Source organism: Nyctereutes procyonoides, unplaced genomic scaffold (assembly GCF_905146905.1).
Source record: "Nyctereutes procyonoides isolate TBG_1078 unplaced genomic scaffold, NYPRO_anot_genome, whole genome shotgun sequence".
NCBI lineage: Eukaryota > Metazoa > Chordata > Mammalia > Carnivora > Canidae > Nyctereutes > Nyctereutes procyonoides.
Window position 1 is genome coordinate 24,049,912 of NW_026575048.1, and position 22,501 is coordinate 24,072,412.

The 22,501-nt window shown below is 37.0% G+C and overlaps 1 protein-coding gene across 5 annotated transcripts in view; it reads left to right on the plus strand.

Annotated features, from left to right (window-relative positions):
- The window catches only part of LCLAT1 (lysocardiolipin acyltransferase 1), a 198,629-nt gene that overhangs the window by 55,768 nt on the left and 120,360 nt on the right, over window positions 1–22,501 (plus strand). For 4 of the 5 annotated variants that reach the window (XM_055327474.1, XM_055327475.1, XM_055327472.1 and 1 more), the window contains exon 2: window positions 14,428–14,596. In XM_055327474.1, coding sequence (XP_055183449.1) covers window positions 14,432–14,596 — 165 coding nt within the window. In that variant the 5' untranslated portion in view covers window positions 14,428–14,431. Of the gene's footprint in view, window positions 1–6,817; window positions 6,863–14,427; window positions 14,597–22,501 lie in introns of those variants that run through there. The other variant, XM_055327473.1, reaches the window with a different exon arrangement.

Below are 22,501 nucleotides of genomic sequence, written 5' to 3' on the forward strand. Positions count from 1 at the left end.
TGAATGAAGGTTCCTATTGCCAGAATGTTTCTAAACCAGTGTACTAAAGTGATCTCGAAAGCATCTCACAACTCTGACTTTTCATGATAGGTGATTTTATAGGCAGTGTTTTTTTTTTTTTTTCAGTGTGGTTTTTAAATTGAATTTTCAGAGATGTCTTTCAATATTATTTTATGCATTATACTGTTCTGAAAACTACCTCCTTGCTCATCAAATAGAGTAGTTACCTCTATAAGTTCTATAAATAATTTTTAAAATCCCATAAATATTAATTGCTGTTAAGTCTTCATGAGCTTCTGTTATCAAATATTTTTATTGGCATTCATATTCATATCTCCACCTGTGTTTTTATTAATGGCAAGAACATGTTACATGAAACACTTTAAAATGCATGGAGAGAGTTCCAGGGTCATTCTCCATTTGTTACTTATTTTGATTTTTGCAAGTCTAGGGAAAAAAAGGTCATAGAAGTAATGTTTTAATAGCAAAACAGATGTTCCAGATATTAACCCTGTTGTTATTTGTACAAAATAGACTTTTACACATGAACCAAATCTCAGTCATTGTTTTTCAGGAGAAGCTAGAAAAAAATGTTTTATACACTTGTAGCATTCACTCAGAATTCCACAATGTATGAATAACAGTAGTGTTTATGAAATTCAGTCTGAAATACCTTGACTCAAGATTATTTGATTCTATTCATATTGTAGGGTATTAAATAATAAAGATATCTTAAATATTTTTAAAACAAACCCTGGTATGAATACAAATTAAATAGTATAATATATAATATTTCTGCCTTTGCTTACAATATTGTGGCTTTTTTGACTTCACAACTTAAAAGTTTTTTTGTAGAGTAGTGTTGTTATATGATTTATCCTTGGTTCAGCCTCATTGCCCAGATACCTGATAAATGTGTTTCATGAATGAAAATTACACAGCATAGTTTCTTGAGAGTTAAGAATGTCTCCAGAATTCCTTTACAACAGAAGACCATTTTAGGCTGCTGTTAAATTATTTCTCTAAACCAGTAGTGTCTTGTCTTTGTTGAATTACAAACCCCTCTAATATAAGTTAGGGATCCTCTCTTAAAAAAAATACAATTTTAGGCTTTTTGAACCTTTGAATATATTTCATGAACCATATGTGGGTAAACTACCCTTTGCTGTGTGAAGAATAAATTGTAGAAAGGAAATGTTCATATATTTTTTCATTTTGCTTGTATCTCTTAAAAGAAAAAATTACTGTGAATGATAGTTGACTTTGACAAGATGATAGTGTTTTTGTTCAGTTTATATGAATTTGTAAAATATCGTTTATTAAAGATGATAATATACACATTTTAGAAATGTGATGAGTTTATGTTGTTTTGAAGAACTGTAATGGAAAACAGGAAGAAAAACATCTTACTCTTGTCCAGTCAAAACATTTGTTAGATGCACCCTAAAACAGTGGTATTTTTATACCTTCTACTGAATACCAGTTATTGATGTCAGAATATCAGCATACTTTACATATGAAAAGCACCGGCCAGTGTTTCAATATTATGAAATCCCCATTTGATGCTTCTCATCAGTGGCTGACTCTGTCTTCAGTAGTGTATTATTAATGGGACCTCTCCAGTCCCTTAGTATAAGAAATCCTGGCTCCTTATTTTTCCTTTTGAAATAAATGTTGCTGGGATTTTTTCATAATGTGAGAATAAGACTTCTTGTGCACAATTTGGAAGAAAAATCATAGTCTCATGACACAAAGATAGTCATTGGTAACATTTTGATGTGTGTCTGTGAATGCTTTTTTCTGTTCAGCAAAGACATGCTCCTTGTCTAGATTTTTGGCCCCCTTTTGTATGCCCAGCTTTGCTTGGATATGCTCTTTTCTTTAATTTCAGAGGTGGTAGTTATTCTTATAATTTCTCTTTTCCTTCAACATTCATGGCCTCTGGGGTAAAGTGGTTTGTGTCTTGGTAATCTCCCAACTAATAAACTTTTTAAAAAAATTTTGAGATATAATCCAGACACCCATACAATTCACCCATTTAAAGACTAGTGTACAAAGCATTGGTTTTAGATTGTTCACTTGTGCAGTCATCACCGCTGTCTAATTTCAGAACATTCTTTTACCTCTCAAACAAACTTCCTACTTATTAGCAGTCACTCCCATTCCATCTGCATGCAGCCCTAGGGAACCACTAATCTCGAGATTTGCCTCTTCTGGACATTTCATATAAATGAAATCCTACAATATGTGGACTTTTGTGACTGGCTTCTTTCACTGAGCATTAATATTTTCTATTTTTTAATATTTTATTTATTTATTCATGAGAGACACAGAGAGAGGCAGAGACACAGGCAGAGGGAGAAGCAGGCTCCATGCAGGGGGCCCGATGTGGGACTCGATCCCCGGTCTCCAGGATCACACCCTGGGCCAAAGGCAGGCGCCAAACTGCTGCGCCACCCAGGGATCCCCCCCTGAGTATTAATATCTTCAAAGTTGCCTGTGTTGTAGCATGTATCAAGTACTTTTTCTTCCTTTTTTTTTGTTGAAGGATTACTGATGTTTAAAGTTTAGCCACTGATGGCTAAAGTTTAGCCACTGATGGCTAAACTCCTTTTGTTTATCCTTCTATCAAATGAAGGACACATTTGGGTTGTTTCCACTGCACTTAGATATATATATCTAGGAGTGGAGTTGCTGGGTTATATGGTACTCTAACATTCTGAGTACTCTAGTAATTTGAACAAGGAAGGTAGTTTCTTGAATAACAGGTAAGAGATACAAGAGTTGTACCAGTCTTTCTGAAATGGTTTCATATAATAGTGTTCCACTTAGTGTGGGTGTATGTGGTTTTAACTTCTACATCTTATAAGGAAACCTTTTATAACAACAGGAAATTGTTGAAATATGGTGAGTGTGCTTGCCTCTTACACAAAAAAGAATTAATGGCATTTTCATTTATAAAAAATGCTTGCTGTAAAAAAAAATGCTTGCTGTTAATAATTCATTTTGTTTGAGACAATTTGGAAGAAACAAAACCCAACAGAAATCCTGAGACTTTGGAAAAACTTTCTCTTGACTAAGCCAGTCACTGCACAGTGTGCGCCATGAAGAATAATGTTCAGCGGTGGCCTCTTTGCCTTTCTCTTTGTTCTCGCTTGACTGATTGCTATCCTTCCTCTAAGCCCAGACCTTGTTTGCATCTTAATTCCTTCTTCACGTTTTAGTTGGTGGCTTTCAACATCTGTGATTCTCTTCTAATGTAGAGAATACTGAGCTGTTAACTGGAGATGGCAGGTTTTAGCTTAGCTCCATCGCCATTGGCTGTGCCACCAGAAGTGCAAGTCAGGTCCCTTGACCTTCCTGCTCTCTACTTTCTTCATCAGTATACTGAGAGAATCATCTGTGAAATGGAAAGATGTTTAAAGCTCAGTGATCTAAAGTATAGTTCTAGACTAAGATTTTTACAAACTGGTTGTCAGACTTACTGAATTTTCATGAATTTGGCATTTAATACATACTTCCTTGTATTGTTCCTCTCCCTCCTTTTCACATGTGTTCTTGCTCTGCCTAGATGATATGGCCAAGGACGGCAAAGACTCTATGCTACTATTCTTTGTAGTACCTTGCCTGAAGATGGTTCGTGTTTAATAGTGCAGATATTGGTATATGGGTTTTTAATGACCGTGAAATGACTCTAATGGTACTTTTCTCTGTTTAAATGATCAGAATTAAATGATCAAAATAACTTGGTAAATTTAGACAGCTATTTTAACTTTTCCCTTTTTCTGTCTTTTTAAGAGTATGCTTTTGATTAAAGTAGCCATGGGGAGAGTCAGAAATGAACATTCTGTTTTTAGAAACTTTTGAAATAGCTGCTTTCTGCTTCTACTTTATCCTTATGAGACTTTTACATACATAAATTCATGGGCTCTTATTTTGTGTATATGAAGAATTTTAGGAAACTCCTTGCTTGCTTTCTGATAGTCTGTATACCTCCATCACTTAGTCCTTTGCATGTTTTAGTTATCTCTGTGTCTCATGAAGAGAAAAACAAAATGGAGCTTAAACTTATTTTATAGGTAAATGCTATAAAATAAATTGAATGGCGGTTTTGAGTGACCTTTGTTAGACCACAGATCTTGGGGGTGCCAGTGTAGTTTTTAGGTTACCCTGGGGTACTTTATATCATTTGTATCTCAATGTATGTTTCTAGTTAGTGAAAATTTGAGTTTGAAGTATGACAAACAGTAATTTGGCTAAGAGGTATTACTACCTCAACATTTAATCATTTTTACTTTGATTATGTGATCATGGAGCACCAGGCATTACTGGCATTACTGACAAGCTGACTTACTTTGACTACCTTGACATTGCTTCTTTTTTCCTTCTTCCATCTCCCTTTTCCCTTCTTCCCTTTTTACTTTGTAAGTATCAAATGGAAATGTCTCTTTCTAAAACATTACAGAAAGGTCTATTTCTCTTTGGCAATCATCCTCATCACAGCCTCTTCCATCTTTATAGAGGGGCCATGGAAATGTTGTGTGTCCTTATAGACAGACTTAGGTGTATTTACATTTATTTATATATACCATATAGCCCCCTGCCCCTCACTTTCTCTGTGTCTGTCATGAGTAAATAAATAAAATCTTAAAAAAAAAAAAAAAAAGGGGGCAGCCCCGGTGGCCCAGCGGTTTAGCGCTGCCTTCAGCCCAGGGTGTGATCCTGGGGATCTGGGATTGAGTCCCACGTCGGGCTCCCTGCATGGGGCCTGCTTCTCCCTCTGCCTGTGTCTCTGCCTCTCACTCTGTGTCTGTCATGAATAAATAAATAAAATCTTAAAAAAAAAAAAAACATATAGCCTAGGTGTTTTTTTTCCCCCCTAGGGATGTGGTTCCCCCCTTTCAAAAATGGTATCACACTCTTTTCCACTCAGCAATACCTCTTGGAGAACTGTTCATTTTAGAAAATAAAGCTTGACCACATTCTTTCTACCAGCTGCATAGTGTTTCATAAGATTGACTGCACCTCCGTTTAGCCCTTTCTGCCATCAGTGGACATTTATGTTTCTGATTTTTTGGTTATAGACAGTGCTGCAGTGAAGCATCTTTGTACATGCAGTTGATTATTTCTCTGGGGTAAATACTGAGAAGGAATTCATGATGATAAATGTATTCAGAATTATGGCTTGTATGTGTTATTATAAGTTACTTACCAGTTTGTGTTCTAAAATTTATCTTTCTTCCAGCTGTGAAAGCAGAGACACCAACAAATAATTTTTAGACTATCAAAGGGAAAACTTAGACATTTTTGACAATCTGGAGAGAAAAAAAATGGTCTTTTGTTTGTTTTAACTTGCATTTTCCTGAGAATAGGTTGAACATTTAATTAATTAAAAAGAGAGAGAGAGAGAGAATGCATGCGAATTGGGGGAGAGGCATGGGCATGAGGAGGGAGAGAGAATCTCAAGCAGACTCCTTGCTGAGCATGGAGCCCCACATGGGTGGGGTTATATCCCACCACCCCGAGATCAATCCCAGCCGAAACGATAAGAGTTGGATGCTCAACTGACTGAACCACTCGGGACCTGAACATTTCTTTATGTGTATTGACCATTTGTATTCTCTTTCTGAGGACTGCATACATGTAAATGATTAATTACCAGGTATCTAGTTTAAATTATTACATATGTAACGTTTTTGGGTAAATATTATTGAAATATACATATAGAAAAGTACATAAATCACAAATGTGTAACTCACTGAATTTTTGTAAAGTGAATACACCACATGGTAACCAGTACCCAAATTAAGAAACACAGTACTACTAAACTTGTTGAAGGCCCCTCGTGCCCCTTCCTCCCAGGATAACCATTAATGTAACTTTTAATCTTATAAGTTATTTTTTCTGTTTTTGACCTTAAGACAAATAGAATCATACAATATATTCTTTCTAGGTATTTTTAAAGTACATTTAAGTAAAAGAATTGTATCAGGATTTAGAGAACTATGTTTGAACATTTACACAGATAATTTCTTCTCTCACTAAACTTTAATAAGAGAAAATTGTGCCATTTTGACATAACTCTGAATGTCCTTGTACAGTGCTAAGAACTCTCAGTGGACCCTCTCCCCACCAAAGGGAGTTAGCAGACTTATTTACTGAAATCTAGTTGTTTTGTTGATTGTTGAAAGTTCTTCTAGCTTCATTTTGGGTAGATCTGGGGTTTGACCCCATTCTTCTCTTTAACTCTCTGTTGTGTTTATCAGAATTGTTAAACTGTGGTTTTATTTCATCTAAGTAAATGATCTTAACTAGAATGCCTGCTTACCTTGCACCTTCTTCTAGTATCTGGGAGAGTATTAACTGTCTTGAGCTGCTTTAGGAAGAATGAAACTATAGTTGCTCTCTCTGTTACTCTCTTTTTCCCAAACAGGTAAAGGTGCCAGAGCAAACTTTATATGTTATCCTTTCAGCTTTCTCTGCCTGCCTCATGAATGCTTAGGTGATATGGAAAGGTGTTTTATGTTCTTGTTGGCTTATTTTTGTTAATTTGTGTCTTCTGGTAATTTGCTTATTAAGGGAGAATACTGTTTTGTCCTCAGAATATCTTGTGAGCATAAATTCTTAAATTTTCTAGTGATTTCTTGACACTATAGTAGAGACTTTTTAAAAAATATATTTTATTTATTTATTTATTTATTTATTTATTTATTTATTTATTTATTTATTTATTTATTTATTTATTTATTTATGAGAGACAGAGAGAGAGGCAGAGACACAGGCAGAGAGAGAAGCAGGCTCCATACAGGGAGCCCATGTGGGACTTGATCCCGGAACTCCAGGACCACACCCTGGGCCAAAGGTAGGTGCTCAATTGCTGAGCCACCCAGGCGACCTGAGGCTTTTTTTTTTTTTTAAAGTAAAATAAGTAAAGGTAAATAAGGTCACTAATGGTGACAGTCTTAAAAATTTTTTGTTTTGTTTTGTTTTGTTTTAAGATTTTATTTATTTGAGAGAGCGCCAGAGCACGAGCAGAGGGAGAAGGCGACCCCTTGCCAAGCAGGGAGCTTAAAGCAGAGCTTGAGTCCAGGACTCTGGGATCATGACCTGAGCCGAAGGCAGAAGCTTAACTGAGCTACCCAGCCACCCTCTTTTAGATTTATTTTTAATTAGTAGTCTGCTTCCTAAAAGAATTTAAAGTGATTTGCAATAAAAGACATACTTGATAATACCAGTAAGAATAAAGATTATAGGATGAGAAAGAGATGATAATAACCCAAATCTTTGCTTCTAGAATTGAATGTTAAATTTAGCTATGAGCCTCTGTCTTTTGAGACTCAAAAGGAGAACAAATACAGTTCTCTGTGGGGAATAAGGCAGCAAACCATTTCATCAGGCAAGACAGATGTGTGTATGTTACTAAATTCTGAAAAATGCAGAAATGTTCATCAGAATCAGGTCATGCAAATTAACACACATCCAGGGACTTAAAATTTTTTTGGATTTAAATGAAATTAATCAGCTCATACATATTTCACTATGTTTATGAAAGAACTAAATCAGTGTGATTGTGTCTGAGTGTGAAATATTTATTCATCTAGCTTGCAAGAGTACTGCATAAAGAACATTATTCTAAATGTCATTGTTGGTGAACATGTAAGTAGCCATCATCCTTAAGAAATAGAATATCGCCAGTGTTAGAAGTCTCCTGTGCTTCCGTCTATGACAGTTATTATCCTTTTATGGTAGTCATTATTTTCCTTTAAAATTTTATCACCAGAGAGGGGAAAAAAATCATGAGAGACTTCTTAGCTATAGGAAACAAACTGAGGGTTGCTGGAGGGGAAGTGGGTGGGGAGATAGAGTAATTGGGTGATGGGCATGAAGGAGGGCATGTGATGTGATGAGCAGTGGGTGTTATATGCAACTGATGAATTACTGAACTCTACATCTGAAACTAATGATGTACTATATGTTGGCTAATTGAATTTAAATAAAATATAATAAAAATGTTTACCATATTTGTGTGTATATATATATCTTCAATATATGTATGTACATATATATTTAAAAACTTGAAGTAAGCATAATCTATCATTAGATGAAGATGTGGAAAATCTGGGTTATAGTCTGACTTGAGCACTCCAGAACATAGACTAGATTCACATCTGGGGAAGGTTGTGGGCAAATTCATGCATAAATGAGTCCTGAAAAACCAGTCCAGAGTGCATCACAGTCATGGCATCTCACTGGACTTTGCAGGGTCCAGCTGTCTGGTAGGAATATATTTGCTGCTCCTAAATTCTCTGTACCTTCCTCCATCTCTCAGGAGTAGTTCAAAGCAGAGTATTTACAATAGATAAAAAGAGTATCATCAGCTAGATAAAAAGCGTATCATCAGCTGGCTGCAGGAATAATATCAGAATGCGTTAAAGAAGCCAAGTGCAGATTAGAATCTATGCCAAAATTCACATGGGCATTCTGTCCTTGGCTCAAAAAGATAGTTTGTTTAGGAGCAAGGAATTTGGTGATACAGCTTTCAAAGGGTCTTTCTTCTGAGTCACCCATCCCCAATTTGGACTGGACGCCTTCTCTGTCTTGTACAGGACTGTCTGTCATCTGAGGATCTTTCTTCATGATCATCTTGGAGATTCTCTTGATCTCTCATGTATATGGAATCTCTCATTTCCCACATTTCATCTCCATTAGTCTTTGTTTATCCCTTTGTTTTAGGGAAGCCCATTTTCAAATTGTTTCTTGAAAAAAAGATTCCATGGGAGGTAGCTTTGAGATCTTGCATGTATGATGATGATGTTGTACTATCCATTTATTTGACTTATAGATAACTGGATAGAATAATATTCTTGAGGATTTTGTAGACATTGTTCTGTTTTCATCCTGCTTCTGGTACTGCTGTTAAGATCTATTTCTAGTGAGAAGTCCAAAGCCAATCTAAGTTTTCATCCTTTGTGATCTGTTTATATCCTCTCTAGAAGTTTTGTAAAATGTCCTTTTGTCTTCCCTGTCCTGAAACGGACAGTGCTGTGCCTTAGTGAGCATCTGTTTTCACCTATTATCCTAGCTTTCAGCAGGCCCTGTTATTGTGGGATGTCATGTTTACCAGTTTTGGGGAAAATTTTTTGAATTATTTGGTTCCCGATTTATTCAATTCCTCATTCCTCTCTTTTTAGCTTTTGTATGATTTGCATATGGGACCTCTTGTCTTGGTCCTCCAATACTCTTTCTACTTTCCAGCTCTTTATCTTTCTGACTTTTAAGGGAGATTTCCTCAGCTTTATTTTACAACTCTTGAGTTTTTAATATTTGCTAAACATTACTGTGTTGTCACCTTCCAATAGCTCATTTATTCTCTGAATGTTTCCTTTCTTGTTTTTTTTAAAAATTATTTTATTATTTATTTGAGAGAGAGAGCAAGAGAGACCGTGAGTAGCTGGGGGAGAGGGGAAAGGAGGCTTCCCGCTGAGCAGGGAGCCTGACATGAGGCTTGATTTCAGGACCCTGGGATCATGACCGGAGCCACAGGCAGATGCTTAACCAACTGAGCCACCCAGGCCCCTGCCTTTCTTTGTTTTATTTAACAGAGAACATGTTTTTGTTTACTAGATGCAATATTTCTTACCTTTCTGAAATGTTAAGATAGTTTTTTTCTTCCTGAATAGTTTGTTTCCCTCAGGTATACTTTTCTCTTGTCTTAGTCTTTAATGTCATGTTAAAGGCTTTTCTCAGATGGCTTACAATAAAAAATAGGGGACTTAAAAAGCCTTTAGGAGCGTAGCTCAGCGGTTGAGCATCTGCCTTCAGCTCAGGACGTGATCCCAGGTCTGGGGATCGAATTCCTCATCAGGCTCCCTATTAGGAGCCTGCTTTTCTCCCTCTGCCTATGTCTCTGCCCCCCTCTCTCTCTGTCTCTCATGAATAAATAAAATCTTTTAAAAAAAAAGCCATTAGGAGCTTGTATGTAGGTGACGCTTCCATGAACTCTGGGCCTCACTGTAGGGTGATTCAGGTGGAGCCCCCTGTGCTTCTATATTTCGTCTTTCCTCACAGTCTGGTCAGATCCCCAGAGAAGTGGGCTCCAGAAGTCTGTCTAGAGCTGTGCTATTCAGTCCAGTAGCCACTCCCCACACGGAATGAACAGTTTCCTCTGAATTAGCCACATTTCAAGTGCACAATAGCCACATAGAGCATGGCTGTCATTTTGGACAGCACGACTACTGGACATTTCCATCACTGCAGGAAGTTGTATTGCAGGGCACTGGACTAGGATGATAATCTTGTTCCCAGCCACCTGAAAGCCCAATGAGAGAAGATTGGGTGTCAGGTTCAGAATTCTCTGAATGTACAGTTACTGAATCCCACTGTGTGTCTCCCAGTCCAGAAGCCTGGTTTTACTTTCTTCAGAGAAGACAAGGCTTACTAAACAATATGCCTGACTCTTTGCTACTTTTATTACTTATTCTTTGCTTTTTCCTTTAAGTCTTTCTGGTACCAGTTCCAAACTCTCCACTGCGTTTTCTGGGAGTGCCCCTGGTTAGAGGTTCTTTATCTCACCTCTGTCAGTAAACAGCATTGGGGAACCAAGTCCCTTATTTTTTTCCCTTGTAATACCACTGATATTACTGATACCTTAATTTTGAGGCTCTTGTTTGGATTAGATGAAAATGTTTGTAAAGTGCCTATTTTAAGACACATCTGACATTATCAAAGTAGAGTGTAAAGGTCGTTTTAAAACCTCAAATTTACAAATCCACTATGCATCTGACTTACCTCACCAAGTGCTTATGAGGTAAGTGAAAACAGAATAGAAGACCATTGAGATTAGGGACCTGGACAGTTGACTAGATATTATTACTACCTAACTGATTTGTTTTTTTAACACCCAACCTTGGAGTAGTGAAATTTTGAGTTTCAGCAAAATTTTGCATTAGTTACATGTTAAAGATATTTTTAGCTGCTGATTCGTACTTGAATCTGTAGATGTTGAACATGTAACTAAGCCTTCTGTAAAGTGCCTGGCAAATATTAGGTGTTCAAAAAGTAGGCGTTGGAGAGTTTTCCCCAGCCTCCTCATATGTAAGCATCCAGGTTAAGTGATGTGGTTATGATCATCAGGTTTTTGGCTTATGGAACTAGATCAGATGCTCTTGGCTCAAAGACCGCTCTGATACCAGCATCTGTCAGTGCTAGGATTTTTGCCAACAAGTTCTGTGTACTGTCAGTTTTAAAGGGAAGAGGAGCTCTTTGCTCTTAAGGTTTCTTTCTTTCTTTTTCTTTTTTTCAAAACCAATCTATTTACTCATTGCATTGATGCTTATATGCACCATTATAATTTATCCCCAAATATGAGAATAGGCATTAGGTTTTTTCTTGGTGACCTGCCAAAGGTGATATTCTTGGCTGTCCTGGCCTGGGGTGTGCACTTTGTCCCTAGGACCTGTGCTCTTGTGATTTCTTGTAGCTCCCCAGTGTGTTCATTATACCTCATTAATGTCTAATGAGTTATGATTTCCTGCTTATTAAGCAGCCCTGTTTCAGATTTCTGTGACTCTGTATGTTTTGTTTCACTACCTGGAATAATCTGTCCCTCCCCCAACCTCACATTCTCTGAGTCTAATGCCTTCTTTAATCCCTTTTCGCAGAGTTCATCCTGCCTTACTTTGTTTATTATTATTATTATTATTATTTGTTTATTATTATTATTTTAAATTTATTTATCCGAGAGAGAGAGAGAGAGAGAGAGAGAGAGAGAGAGAGAGGCAGAAACACAGGCAGAGGGAGAAGCAGGCTCCATACAGGGAGCCTGATGTGGGACTCGATCCAGAGTCTCCAGGATCACACGACCCTGGGGTGAAGATGGCGCTAAACCGCTTAGCCACCCAGGCTGCCCTGCCTTACTTTGATCTATCCTTAACACACACTGCATGCTCTATTATACCTTCTATTGTAGCATGCATCACTTTGAATTGCAATTATTTCTTCATATACCTATTTAACTATGAGATCAATGGTAGTTAATGGTTCAATTATTTAGGTGATTAAGTAAGGACATTTTATGAAGGAAAAGAGGTGTCCTTCCTGAGCAAGAAACTGGAGGTATCTGATCTATGGATTTGTTTACCCATTTCCCCTTTACCCCCCCCATTTGCATTGCCTCCAGTTTTTGGCAGTTATGAATACTGTAAATGATTGTGTACAGGTTTTTTGTGTTGTCATAAGTTTTCATTTGTCCTGGATATTCAGTTGTAGGATTGCTGGGTTCTATGGTGAGCATACAAAGTACTTTGCATTGCCACCAGCAGGGTGTGTGAGTTCTTACTGTTCTGCTTCCTCATCAGGTTTTTTGTCTTTTTTCAATTTTAGCTATTCTAAAGAAGTATATGTAGCTATCATAATTGTTAACCAGGTTTGTCTGTGAAACCCATGAGACAGAATGGAAGTTAGATTAAATACAGGGAGGAGTTCCTGAGGGGGTGATAGAGAGGCCATGAGATTTGGTATGTCTGTCATACTTACCGTGATGTCCCCAAGTGACTAGCATAGGGCCCTGCACATAGTAGGAATCTTTTTGTGTGTTTATTAAATCACTGGACAAAGGTTGAAAGGTTAGAAAAAAGGCAGGGGCTGGGTATAAAAATAATTTTAGATTGGACCTGGCCCGAGTAGCCCCAGTGTTGTCATGGAACACATCCTTTTATATGTGAGTCTATGTTTACAAACATGTTTAGAAGCTGACTCAGGTCTCTGATTTCCAGCCTCTCAGTGGGTGGGAGGTGGCATAATATTGTGGAAGAATAGGAGGGCAGAAAATACTTAGTGCTACCAACTGGTTATGGGGACTTAGGAAAGTAAGCCATGATAACTCTTCTGGTTCTCAGCTTCACCACTGTAAAATGAAAAGATTTTATTAGATGAAATCAATATTTGAAAGAAAAAATATACATAGTTAAAGAAGCTTAATCACATGAAATGAGAAATAGTTTAATTGAAGAAAAAGTGTGCCTGAGGATGGATTTGGACAGATACAGTGTGAAGCCCAGCTCTTCGGGGAGGTTAGGGGTAAGTGTCTAAGTGGAGCTAGCTAACGGCTAATTGGTAGAAGCAAACAGAGCAAAAGAGGTCCTTATGGGGTTTTAGGTAGAGGAGCAGCATTGCTGAGTGTCTTTTTCCTGTTTAAAAAAAGCTTTCATGTAAAGACTGGAGAGAAGATGCCTTTCATGTCTTCTTTCAGTGCAGAGGAGAGCCGAGCCTGGGCCTCAGAAAGCAAGGCTGAAGGTATGGAGCACCAACCAGCTTTCTGGGCCATGGGTGAACCCCACATTCAGCCATTGCTCTTCGGTGGTTTTTCTCTCCACCCTCACTTAGAAGTTCAGATCTAGAGTTTAGCAAAAAAACCAATTCTCAGGTATTCAGTTTTTTTGTGCTTGGAAGGATTTTGTACATACAGTCAAGTGTTGTTAGAGAATTAAAAACATACCCAGATAAATTTGAGTCTGTGTTAAAGGATTTGACCTGTTTTATTGTTTGACTGACATTTATTAAAGCACTTTGACATTTGAAATTTTATTTCTGTTTCCTGTTCTGAATATTTAAGAAGAATCACAGGTCTAGATCCCTGGAATACCTTTTGTAATATAAGAATTTTAAATCCATTATTTTCATAGTTTTAATGATTCTCACAGTTTTATTCTGAGGCAAACCGTATTTTTGCTCTAATGTAGTTTAGGTTATAAAATCAAATGTTTGATTATTCATTTTAAACCATGTTTCCAACAGTTTATTTTAAAATGTCAGTGTTAAGTGATTCTGGTTATGAGGACCCTGAAAGTAATCTTTAGGCAAATAGTTCAGAAAAGTGAGGAGTCTGACTTCTATTTAATCTTACAGCTCATAAAGAAGAAGCCAGTTTAAGACCAGTTGCTCAATGATATTACTTTCAGGTTCTAATGTGAAGAATTAACATTTCTAGGTTTTTATAAAAATTTAGTGCAATGTATAAAATTGCCCACACTTGTAGGCACAGTTACCCTTAGTAAGCTGTTCTATAATTTTTGGTCCATTAAATCTACTTTTTATAGTAGAATATAAAAAAAACTCTAGAATATTTTAAGGTTTTGTATTGGGTAACTTCTACAGGTTTATGTTAATACTAATAACCAGATAAAAAAATCAAAGACTTCTTAAACAAGACAGCTTTTTTTGTTCAAACTTTGAGAGTATCAATTTCTAATGTACTGGAAGTTTGTTAGACCTGTAGGACATGTAAGAGGGTCACCTTTATGGTATTCAAGCTTTTATGTTCTTTATCAGCCCTTTTCTGCAGCCCTTGCTGAAAATTATTTTATGCATTCTCAATTTGGACAGTTATATGTATAGTAACAAAATATATTCTTCTTTTTTATCTTTCAGAATCATGGTGTCATGGAAGGGGATTTATTTTATACTTACTCTGTTTTGGGGAAGCTTTTTTGGAAGCATTTTCATGTTGGGTCCCTTTTTACCTTTGATGTTTGTAAGCCCATCTTGGTATCGCTGGATCAACAACCGCCTTGTGGCAACCTGGCTCACACTACCTGCGGTAAGTCACACACCAGATAGGGAGACTGAACCAAAGTGGCCCAGCTCACCAATTTTTACTTTGTTAGAGTCATATTCAGTCAAATGTTAGAAGAAACATATAAATACTTTCTGGATCCTTTCTAGAGGAAATACAGGAACTAGGGAGAATTAAATATAATTCATGTCCTTGAAATAAAAAATCTAAGAGCCATATTTCAAAATTAAGAGTTTCTTTTATATTCCTCTTGAAGTTTATTTTCCTTCATCGAGGTATACTTTACATATAGCAAAATACACAAATCTAAAGCTATAGATTGAAGAATTTTTATTTTGTATTTCCATCTATTTTACAAAATAATGACAGAAATTAAAATTCAGATAAACAATTTTTTGAACTTTTGACATTGATGTGATTGATTTAATTCTTCCGAGTAACCACAGATTTTAGGAATAAAGTGGTTTCCTATCTGTGGCCCAGAATGACAACATCTGTACCATAATAGTACATAAATAACGTGTAGTTGATTCTTGGAACAGACATGTATTCTCTGCAAGGTCAGTGCATACAGCTCTGAGAACGTCTCTCTGATTCTGAGCTATAGGATTCCAGTCCAGATTCCTCCCTTGTCTGGACCAAAGCAGCTGTGGCCCTTCCCTTTTGCTGCTAATCAGTAGTGCCTTCTCCAAAAATGGAGTGACACCCTGTAGCTGCTTTTATAATAGGTTATACTTCCTGAGGACCGTTTTGTTTTTGATGTTTCTGAGCAACAGCTAGAACTTATTGTTTGTTACTGGGTTTATGGAGCAGTCATGGTGGGGGTGATAAGGATACACCTGAACAGGAAAACAAGGAGGAATTCTTCCGCCTTCAGTTGCTGAAGGATCTTTTTTTCACCTGTGCCTTTTGAACTGCATTGCCATTTCCCCTCAGGCTGACTGCCCTTCATACATATACAGAGAGGAAAGTTCACTAATGCTAAGGACTCCCCAGGTGGAGATTGATGGGGAGCTGTTGACCCTTTTCATATTTTAAAAAAGGATTTTCATGGAGAATAATTTTAAGAATTGCATTTGTCCTTTGTCAAAGGTTAATTTCTTGAAAAATTAGATGTGTTTTATGAAATGTGATATCATTAAACTGAAATGTGATATCATTAATTCCCTATCTCTCTGTCCTTCCCTCTCCTCTTCCCCCTTTCTCTTCTGTTGCACTTGATCAACAAGCACAAAGAAAGGGACTATAGCATACTGGTAGATGATAAATAACCGGTTTGGTTGTATATTTAATCCAGATTAAGGAGAAGAATTACAAGATTTTGTTAAAAGGGTAATGGTGGTCATAGCTGTTAAGCACTTATGTGGCAGATAATGTGCTAATAAGTGCTTTAGGATGCCTTCATTCCAGGCACCACCATTATCCCCCTTTTACAGAAGTAGAAACTTTGAGAAATTAAATAATTTGCTGAAGGTCACATGCATAAACAGATTATTTAAGCAGAGCTGAGATTAGACCCAGTTTGGTGCTGTTAGAGCCCTGGGTGATAGGAAAACCTTGAAGGATTGGTCAGGGTCACATGACACTTTAACTTCTAGTGGTAAGAAGTTCACTGGTACCTCATGATTGTTTCAAAAGAAGATTTGGAGTTCTTTGAAGCCAGGGAATGCCTTGAGGGAAAAAAACTACTAACAAAATTAGTCTCAGTGGTGTGATGATTCCTCTTAGTGAAAGAGGAAAGTTGATAAGGAACAGTTATACAAAGCCTTCAAGAAGCCAGAGACTGAGGTTGTACCTGGAACAAGGTACATACCAATAAATATTTCTCAAATGAGAAGTTTCATGGTCCTACTAGCTCAATCTTTGGTATCAGAATTATGCTGGCTTCATAAAACAAGTTGTGCAATATTTTCCCCTCCTGTTTTGAAAGAAAACGATGTGTGTGTATGTATGTGCATGTATCTTATATATGTGTGTGTTGTGAACACAATTTAGTCACAACCTACGGATCACGTAATGTATCCTTCATATGTCACAGCCCACTTGAAGTTCGTATTTATCACATTGTGTAAAATATAAGATTTGTAACAGGATAGGGCTTTCATTCTCACATCCTTTGTGCTGCTGTCCTGTTACATACACTTGTACAATAAAATCTAGGATGCAGTGTTACCATTTTTTCCTTTAAATAGTCCTATGTTTTTTAAAGAAACAGAATATGGTCTCTTATATTGATCTAAATATTTTCCATTTATAGTATTCTTTATCTTTCTTGTATATTAGAGTTTCTCTCTAGTGTCATTTCCCTTTAGCCTGAAGAACTTCTTTTAGCTCCTCTTTTACTGAGGGCTCCTGTAGACTAATTGATTTCTTTTAATTGAAAATGTCTTTATTTTGCCTTCATTCTTGAAGAACAGTTTGCTGGCTGTGAAATTTATGGGATGACATTTTTCTTCTTTCCATACTTTAAAGTTTTACTGTCTTGTGGTCTCCTAGCCTATATATTCTTGCAACTCTTTTTCTCTGGCTGCATTCAAGATTTCTTTCTCTGTTCGTTTTTTAAGCAGTTTGATTATGATATGCCTAGGACTAGCTTTCTTTGTTTATTTTACTATGTCTCATTGGGCTTCTTAGATCTGTAGATTTGTTTTTTCCAAGTTGGAACTTTGGGGCTCTTGTTTCCTCACATATTTTGTGTTCCATTCCCTCTCGCCTCTCCTTCTGAGACTGCTGTTGTGGGTGTGGCAGGTTGCTTACATTGCTACACAAGTCTACTAGTTCACTGACCCTCTCTCTCTCATGCTACCTCTATTAAAAATATTGTACTTTCACATTCTAGAATTTATATTGTTTTTTTTTTAAGATTTATTTATTTATTTATTCATGAGAGACACACACACACAGAGGCAGAGACCCAGGCAGAGGGAGAAGCACGCTCCCCGCAGGGAGCCTGATGTGGGACTCAATCCTGGATCCCGGGATCACGCCCTGAGCCAAAGGCAGACTCCCAACCGCTGAGCCACCCAAGCATCCCTATTTTGGGTTCTTTGCTGGTTTCATTAGGTTCTGAGCTTTCTTATCTGTTAAATTCATCATACTTCTTTTTCCCTGTAACTCAGCTGAGTGGAGAATCTAATTTCATTTCTTTGGTCACGGCAGGAAGCAGCAGCCACCTTCCCCATTCTTTTTTTTTTTCCCCCTCCGTAGGAAGGACTTTACATTGAATTTTTGTAATATTCTTAACGTTATCAGTATGGATCCTTCTTATACATTTATGCAAAAGTTCTTTTTCCTTTCATAATAGAAGGAAGGATTTTTTGTAAGTTTTGTTAACTGTTGTTTTATGACAAAAGTAGTCAGTAGGATCTTGGAACATTCATCCAGCAACTATTAAGTGTCCACCATATACCAGGCATATTGCTAGAAGGTAATGATGAACAGGACAGATAGGGCCTCTGGCATCCTGGAAGTATTAGTATTGTACCAAAGCTACCTTGCGTGGTTGTAGATATACATATTTTAACTAGTTTCTGTCCTCCATCTGCTTGAGACATTACCTCCTTTGTAAGAGTACAGAAGGTGACTTCTCAGACCATGAATTTTGTAGAAGTAGATTTTTAAATTAGCTTTAAAGATATGAAGTTCATTGTTTCATTGCAGCCTCAAACAGACCATTTAACATGGAATATTAGTGTGTACTAATTTATTTACAAAATGAGTACTTCTCCATAAAATATCATATTTATATTAAGTGAAATAAATATATAATGCCCAGTTCACATAAGGTTAACTGTCATAAGTAGCTATTTCTTTTTTCTTTTTTTTTAAGATTTTATTTATTCATGAGAGACACAAAGAGGCAGAGACATAAGCAGAGGGAGAAGCAGGCTTCATGCAGGACTCATGTGGGACTCTCTCCCAGGACCCTGGGATCACGACTTGAGCCCAAGGCAGATGCTCAACCATTGAGCCACCCAGGCGTCCCATAAGTAGCTATTTCTTTTTCTTTCTTTCTTTCTTTTTTTTTTTTAAGATTTTATTTATTTATTCATAGACACAGAGGGAGAGAGGCAGAGACACAGGGAGAGGGAGAAGCAGGCTCCATGCAGGGAGCCCGATGTGGGACTCGATCCCGGGTCTCCAGGATCACATCCCAGGCTGCAGGCGGCGCCAAACCGCTGTGCCACCAGGGCTGCCCAAGTAGCTATTTCTAAAAAGCCTTCTTACAAGCCATCTAAATGTTAAGTAATTCCACTTACAGTCATCATAAAACCAGAGACATTTCATTTTGAAAACTTAACTTTTTTCAAGTCAATTATATAACTTTTTAAAGATTTTTATTTCATCATTTGTAAAATAAGGAAATTGGAGTAGATGATATTTTGAGAGCCATTCCAGATTCAGCATTGTATATCTGATTCTGAAGCAGACATTTACAGGTAAGTGATTTTTTTATAATAATGATACATTGTTTTATATTTCATTTAATGTTTTAAATTTTCCAATATATAATCTTTTGACTATGAATTACATTTTTGTCTAAACATCACTACCAAAACCTGAAAAGTTTTGAGAAGTTACTACATGGGTAGGGATCATTGCAATTGCAATGCTTTAGTGTCCAATCAATCTCTTCCTTGGAGAGCCAATATAAGTTAAGTGCTTATTGGTATAGATACATTTGGTTTTATTATTGGCCTTACCACTTTCTAGTTATTGAACTTGGTAGAGCTACTTAACCTTCCTAAACTTCTCTTTTCATTTGAAAAATGAGGGTTCTGAGCCTACCTGTTTATCTCAGTTATTCTGATGACTAAATGAGGTATTGAATATAGGCTTTTTAGAATATACAGTGGCTTGAATAAGATAGAACTTTATTCATCCTCAGGACCATGTTGGCAGGGTAGCTCTGCTCCCTCATGTCATTCAGGGACTCCAGATTCCTTCCAGCCAGCCTGGCATAATACTAGTTGATAGGTCAAGACTGGTCACTACTACTGTTTTGCCCCACTTTGCAGAAAGTGGGTTGGGGAGGAAGCGCAGAGCAAGCGCTTTCCTTTATTTCACTGAATTACAAATAGCACTGGAGGGAATAGCTAAAGGCTGTAATAACATCTGGGAATGTCTGTCCTCTGGGCAGTCATGTACATAACTAAAATCTGTTGCTCTGGAAGAAATGCTGGACCCCACTGGACAAATTCTGCCATAGCTGCTTCTGCTATTCCTATTATTAGTACTATTACTATCACACAGAATTACACCCCACACTATGGTACAAGTCTTTATACAACTCCATTTATATGCACTAGGATGGGGGAAGAGTAGAAAAGATGAGAATACATTTGTTGTTTTTTTATTATTTTTTTATTTTTTATTTTTTTAATATTTTTTAATTTTTATTTATTTATGATAGTCACAGAGAGAGAGAGAGAAAGAGAGAGAGAGAGAGGCAGAGACATAGGCAGAAGGAGAAGCAGGCTCCATGCGCTGGGAGCCCGACGTGGGATTCGATCCTGAGTCTCCAGGATCGTGCCCTGGGCCAAAGGCAGGCGCCAAACCGCTGCGCCACCCAGGGATCCCTGTTGTTTTTTTTAAATCTAGAGTTGCCTCCACACCCCCCCCCCCCAAAAGTAAGAGAAAATGGGAAATGTGAGTGGTGCTATATTAAATACAATTATTGTGTTTAAAACAGCACATAGACTAATCACTTCATTTGATAGTCAGCTGGAAAAAGCTGTTCCAACATTCTTCAGAAGATAGTGTACTGGTCTTCTGTGAGGTACCTTTCTGTGAGATTTTCAAGGTTTAGTTTCAGTTATTCCCGACTTTTGCTTTATTACCTGAGTTCAGAACTTAACACTAGGCAAAATTCAGCTACCCCTGTAGTATTTAGTATGTATTTGAAAAAACTTCTATTACCTGCGTAACTCACTGCCTTGCTTAGTAGTAAGGGTATATCAAGCAGAGTCTTTCAGGTAAGAAATTTATAGAAGTTGAATACCTTATTGCTAGGTTACAAAAAAATTGGTGTTGTAGTTTTGAGATCATAAACATCTCTGTTCAAAGAAATGGAGAAAAACTGTCAGGATGTCTTTTATGACCTTTTATTCCATACTTTTACAATGTGCTAAAGGAGTTTTTATTTTGAAGCAAATAGATATTTTTTTTACTTAGAAGGAATTTAGTCTTTTCTCTGCTATACACGTACTTTATTTTAATCCCAATTAAAAAAAAGTTCACTAATAAAGTAAATGCACTTAAACTATTGCTTCACAGACATAATCATAAAGTGATTTTCTCTTTGTAAGCATCTCTTGTGCATTAAAGTGACTTCACCGGCAAGATTTTTCTTCTCTTACCATTTTTAAGGAACACATTTTGTGTGTTAAATGAAGTCTCATCCAACTCTTTATCTATGTAAGAATTCCTTCCAGAGCAGTCTGCAGAATGACCATTCATTCTTTCTTGGTATATATCTATAGTGGGGAGTGTAGGTCTTTGTTCATTTCGTTTTTGGACAGTTTTATTCAGCATGATCAATACTTTCAAGGTCACACTTTGCATGTGCCCAGAGTACTTTTTTGCTTTTCAAAATTTAAAGTCCTTCCAGCAGTCCAATTGTTAGCTAATAACCTGGGATTATGAAGATTATGAAAACTATTTGGAGTTCTGTCCTTTCACTGTAAGTCATGACTTAGGAATTTAGAGGCCCCCACCTAGGACACCAGTCTATTCCACAGCCTGGTGATTCCAGTCCAATCCTAGAACAAAATGGGTATTCAGCAGATACAGGGTATAATTTTTGCCTAGACTGCTGCTAAGAAAAGGGGTACTGTATTTGACGAATGACTTGGGATTGCAGGGCCTTAAATAGCTAAGGATTTGAGGAGCTGGGCTTATGTTGAGTCAGAAAAGCCCAGGCATACTGGGAGATGGGGAGCACCACAGAGTTGGCTTTACCTCAGACTAAATAAAGATTCATCAGAATGGTAAATGAGAGCTTGGGCATGATGGCAATATTGATTCTCTGTGACCATGAGGGGGAACCTCTCATCTTTGTGTTTTCAGACACAGTGGAACACTTAAGAGATAGTAATTAGTGGTCTATAAAAGATTCTCAGAAATGCTTCTATAAAGCATTTATTAAATTTTATAAGATTAGTTTTTCTTCTATACTAGTTTCTATTCTAGACTAGAAAAAAACAGGATACTATTCTCACATTTTTCTATACGTTTTAAAATTTGAATTCTATAGCTCTTTAGAGACCTTACAACCTTCTCTCTCTGTAGTAAATATTTGTAGTCTACCTTCACAGGAGATGTAAATAACATTGACTTAGATAGGTCTTGTCTGATGTTACAAATGATTAATGTGAGTTTGAGATCTAGGCTGTCCAAAAGGTTATATATAACTTTCAGGCACATTCTGATGGAGTGTTGGATGGCAAGGGAGAGAATGCCATATGATATGCTCCTGGACAAACAGTCTGGATTTATTTTGACATTTGGGATCCACAGGATACATGTATTAGAAATTGCATTTAAAAGGTGAGGGTTGAATTTGGGATTTATAGGCTTTAAGATTTTTAACTCTTTTCTGTGGTACAACACACAATTAGCAGTCAACTTCATCTTTCTTTGAGTTAAGGGAACTTAACTCATCTTGCATTTCAGTTCTTTGTAAAAACTGTAAAGTATCATTTGGAAAGCACAGTGGAGCTGATCCAAATTAATAAGCCATAGATGGTGACTTCACACATGTCCTCTGAGGTATGTAATTCAGTGATTCATTTTGGGAGTTGATGGCACTTTATACTTAGACATTTCCTGCTGCGGGTCCAAGCCTGGAGGACTCTGCCATGATCTTCTCCATCATGAAGTCTTTACATAGAGGCTTGGCTTCCCAAGACTTTGGAATGGAAGTTATAA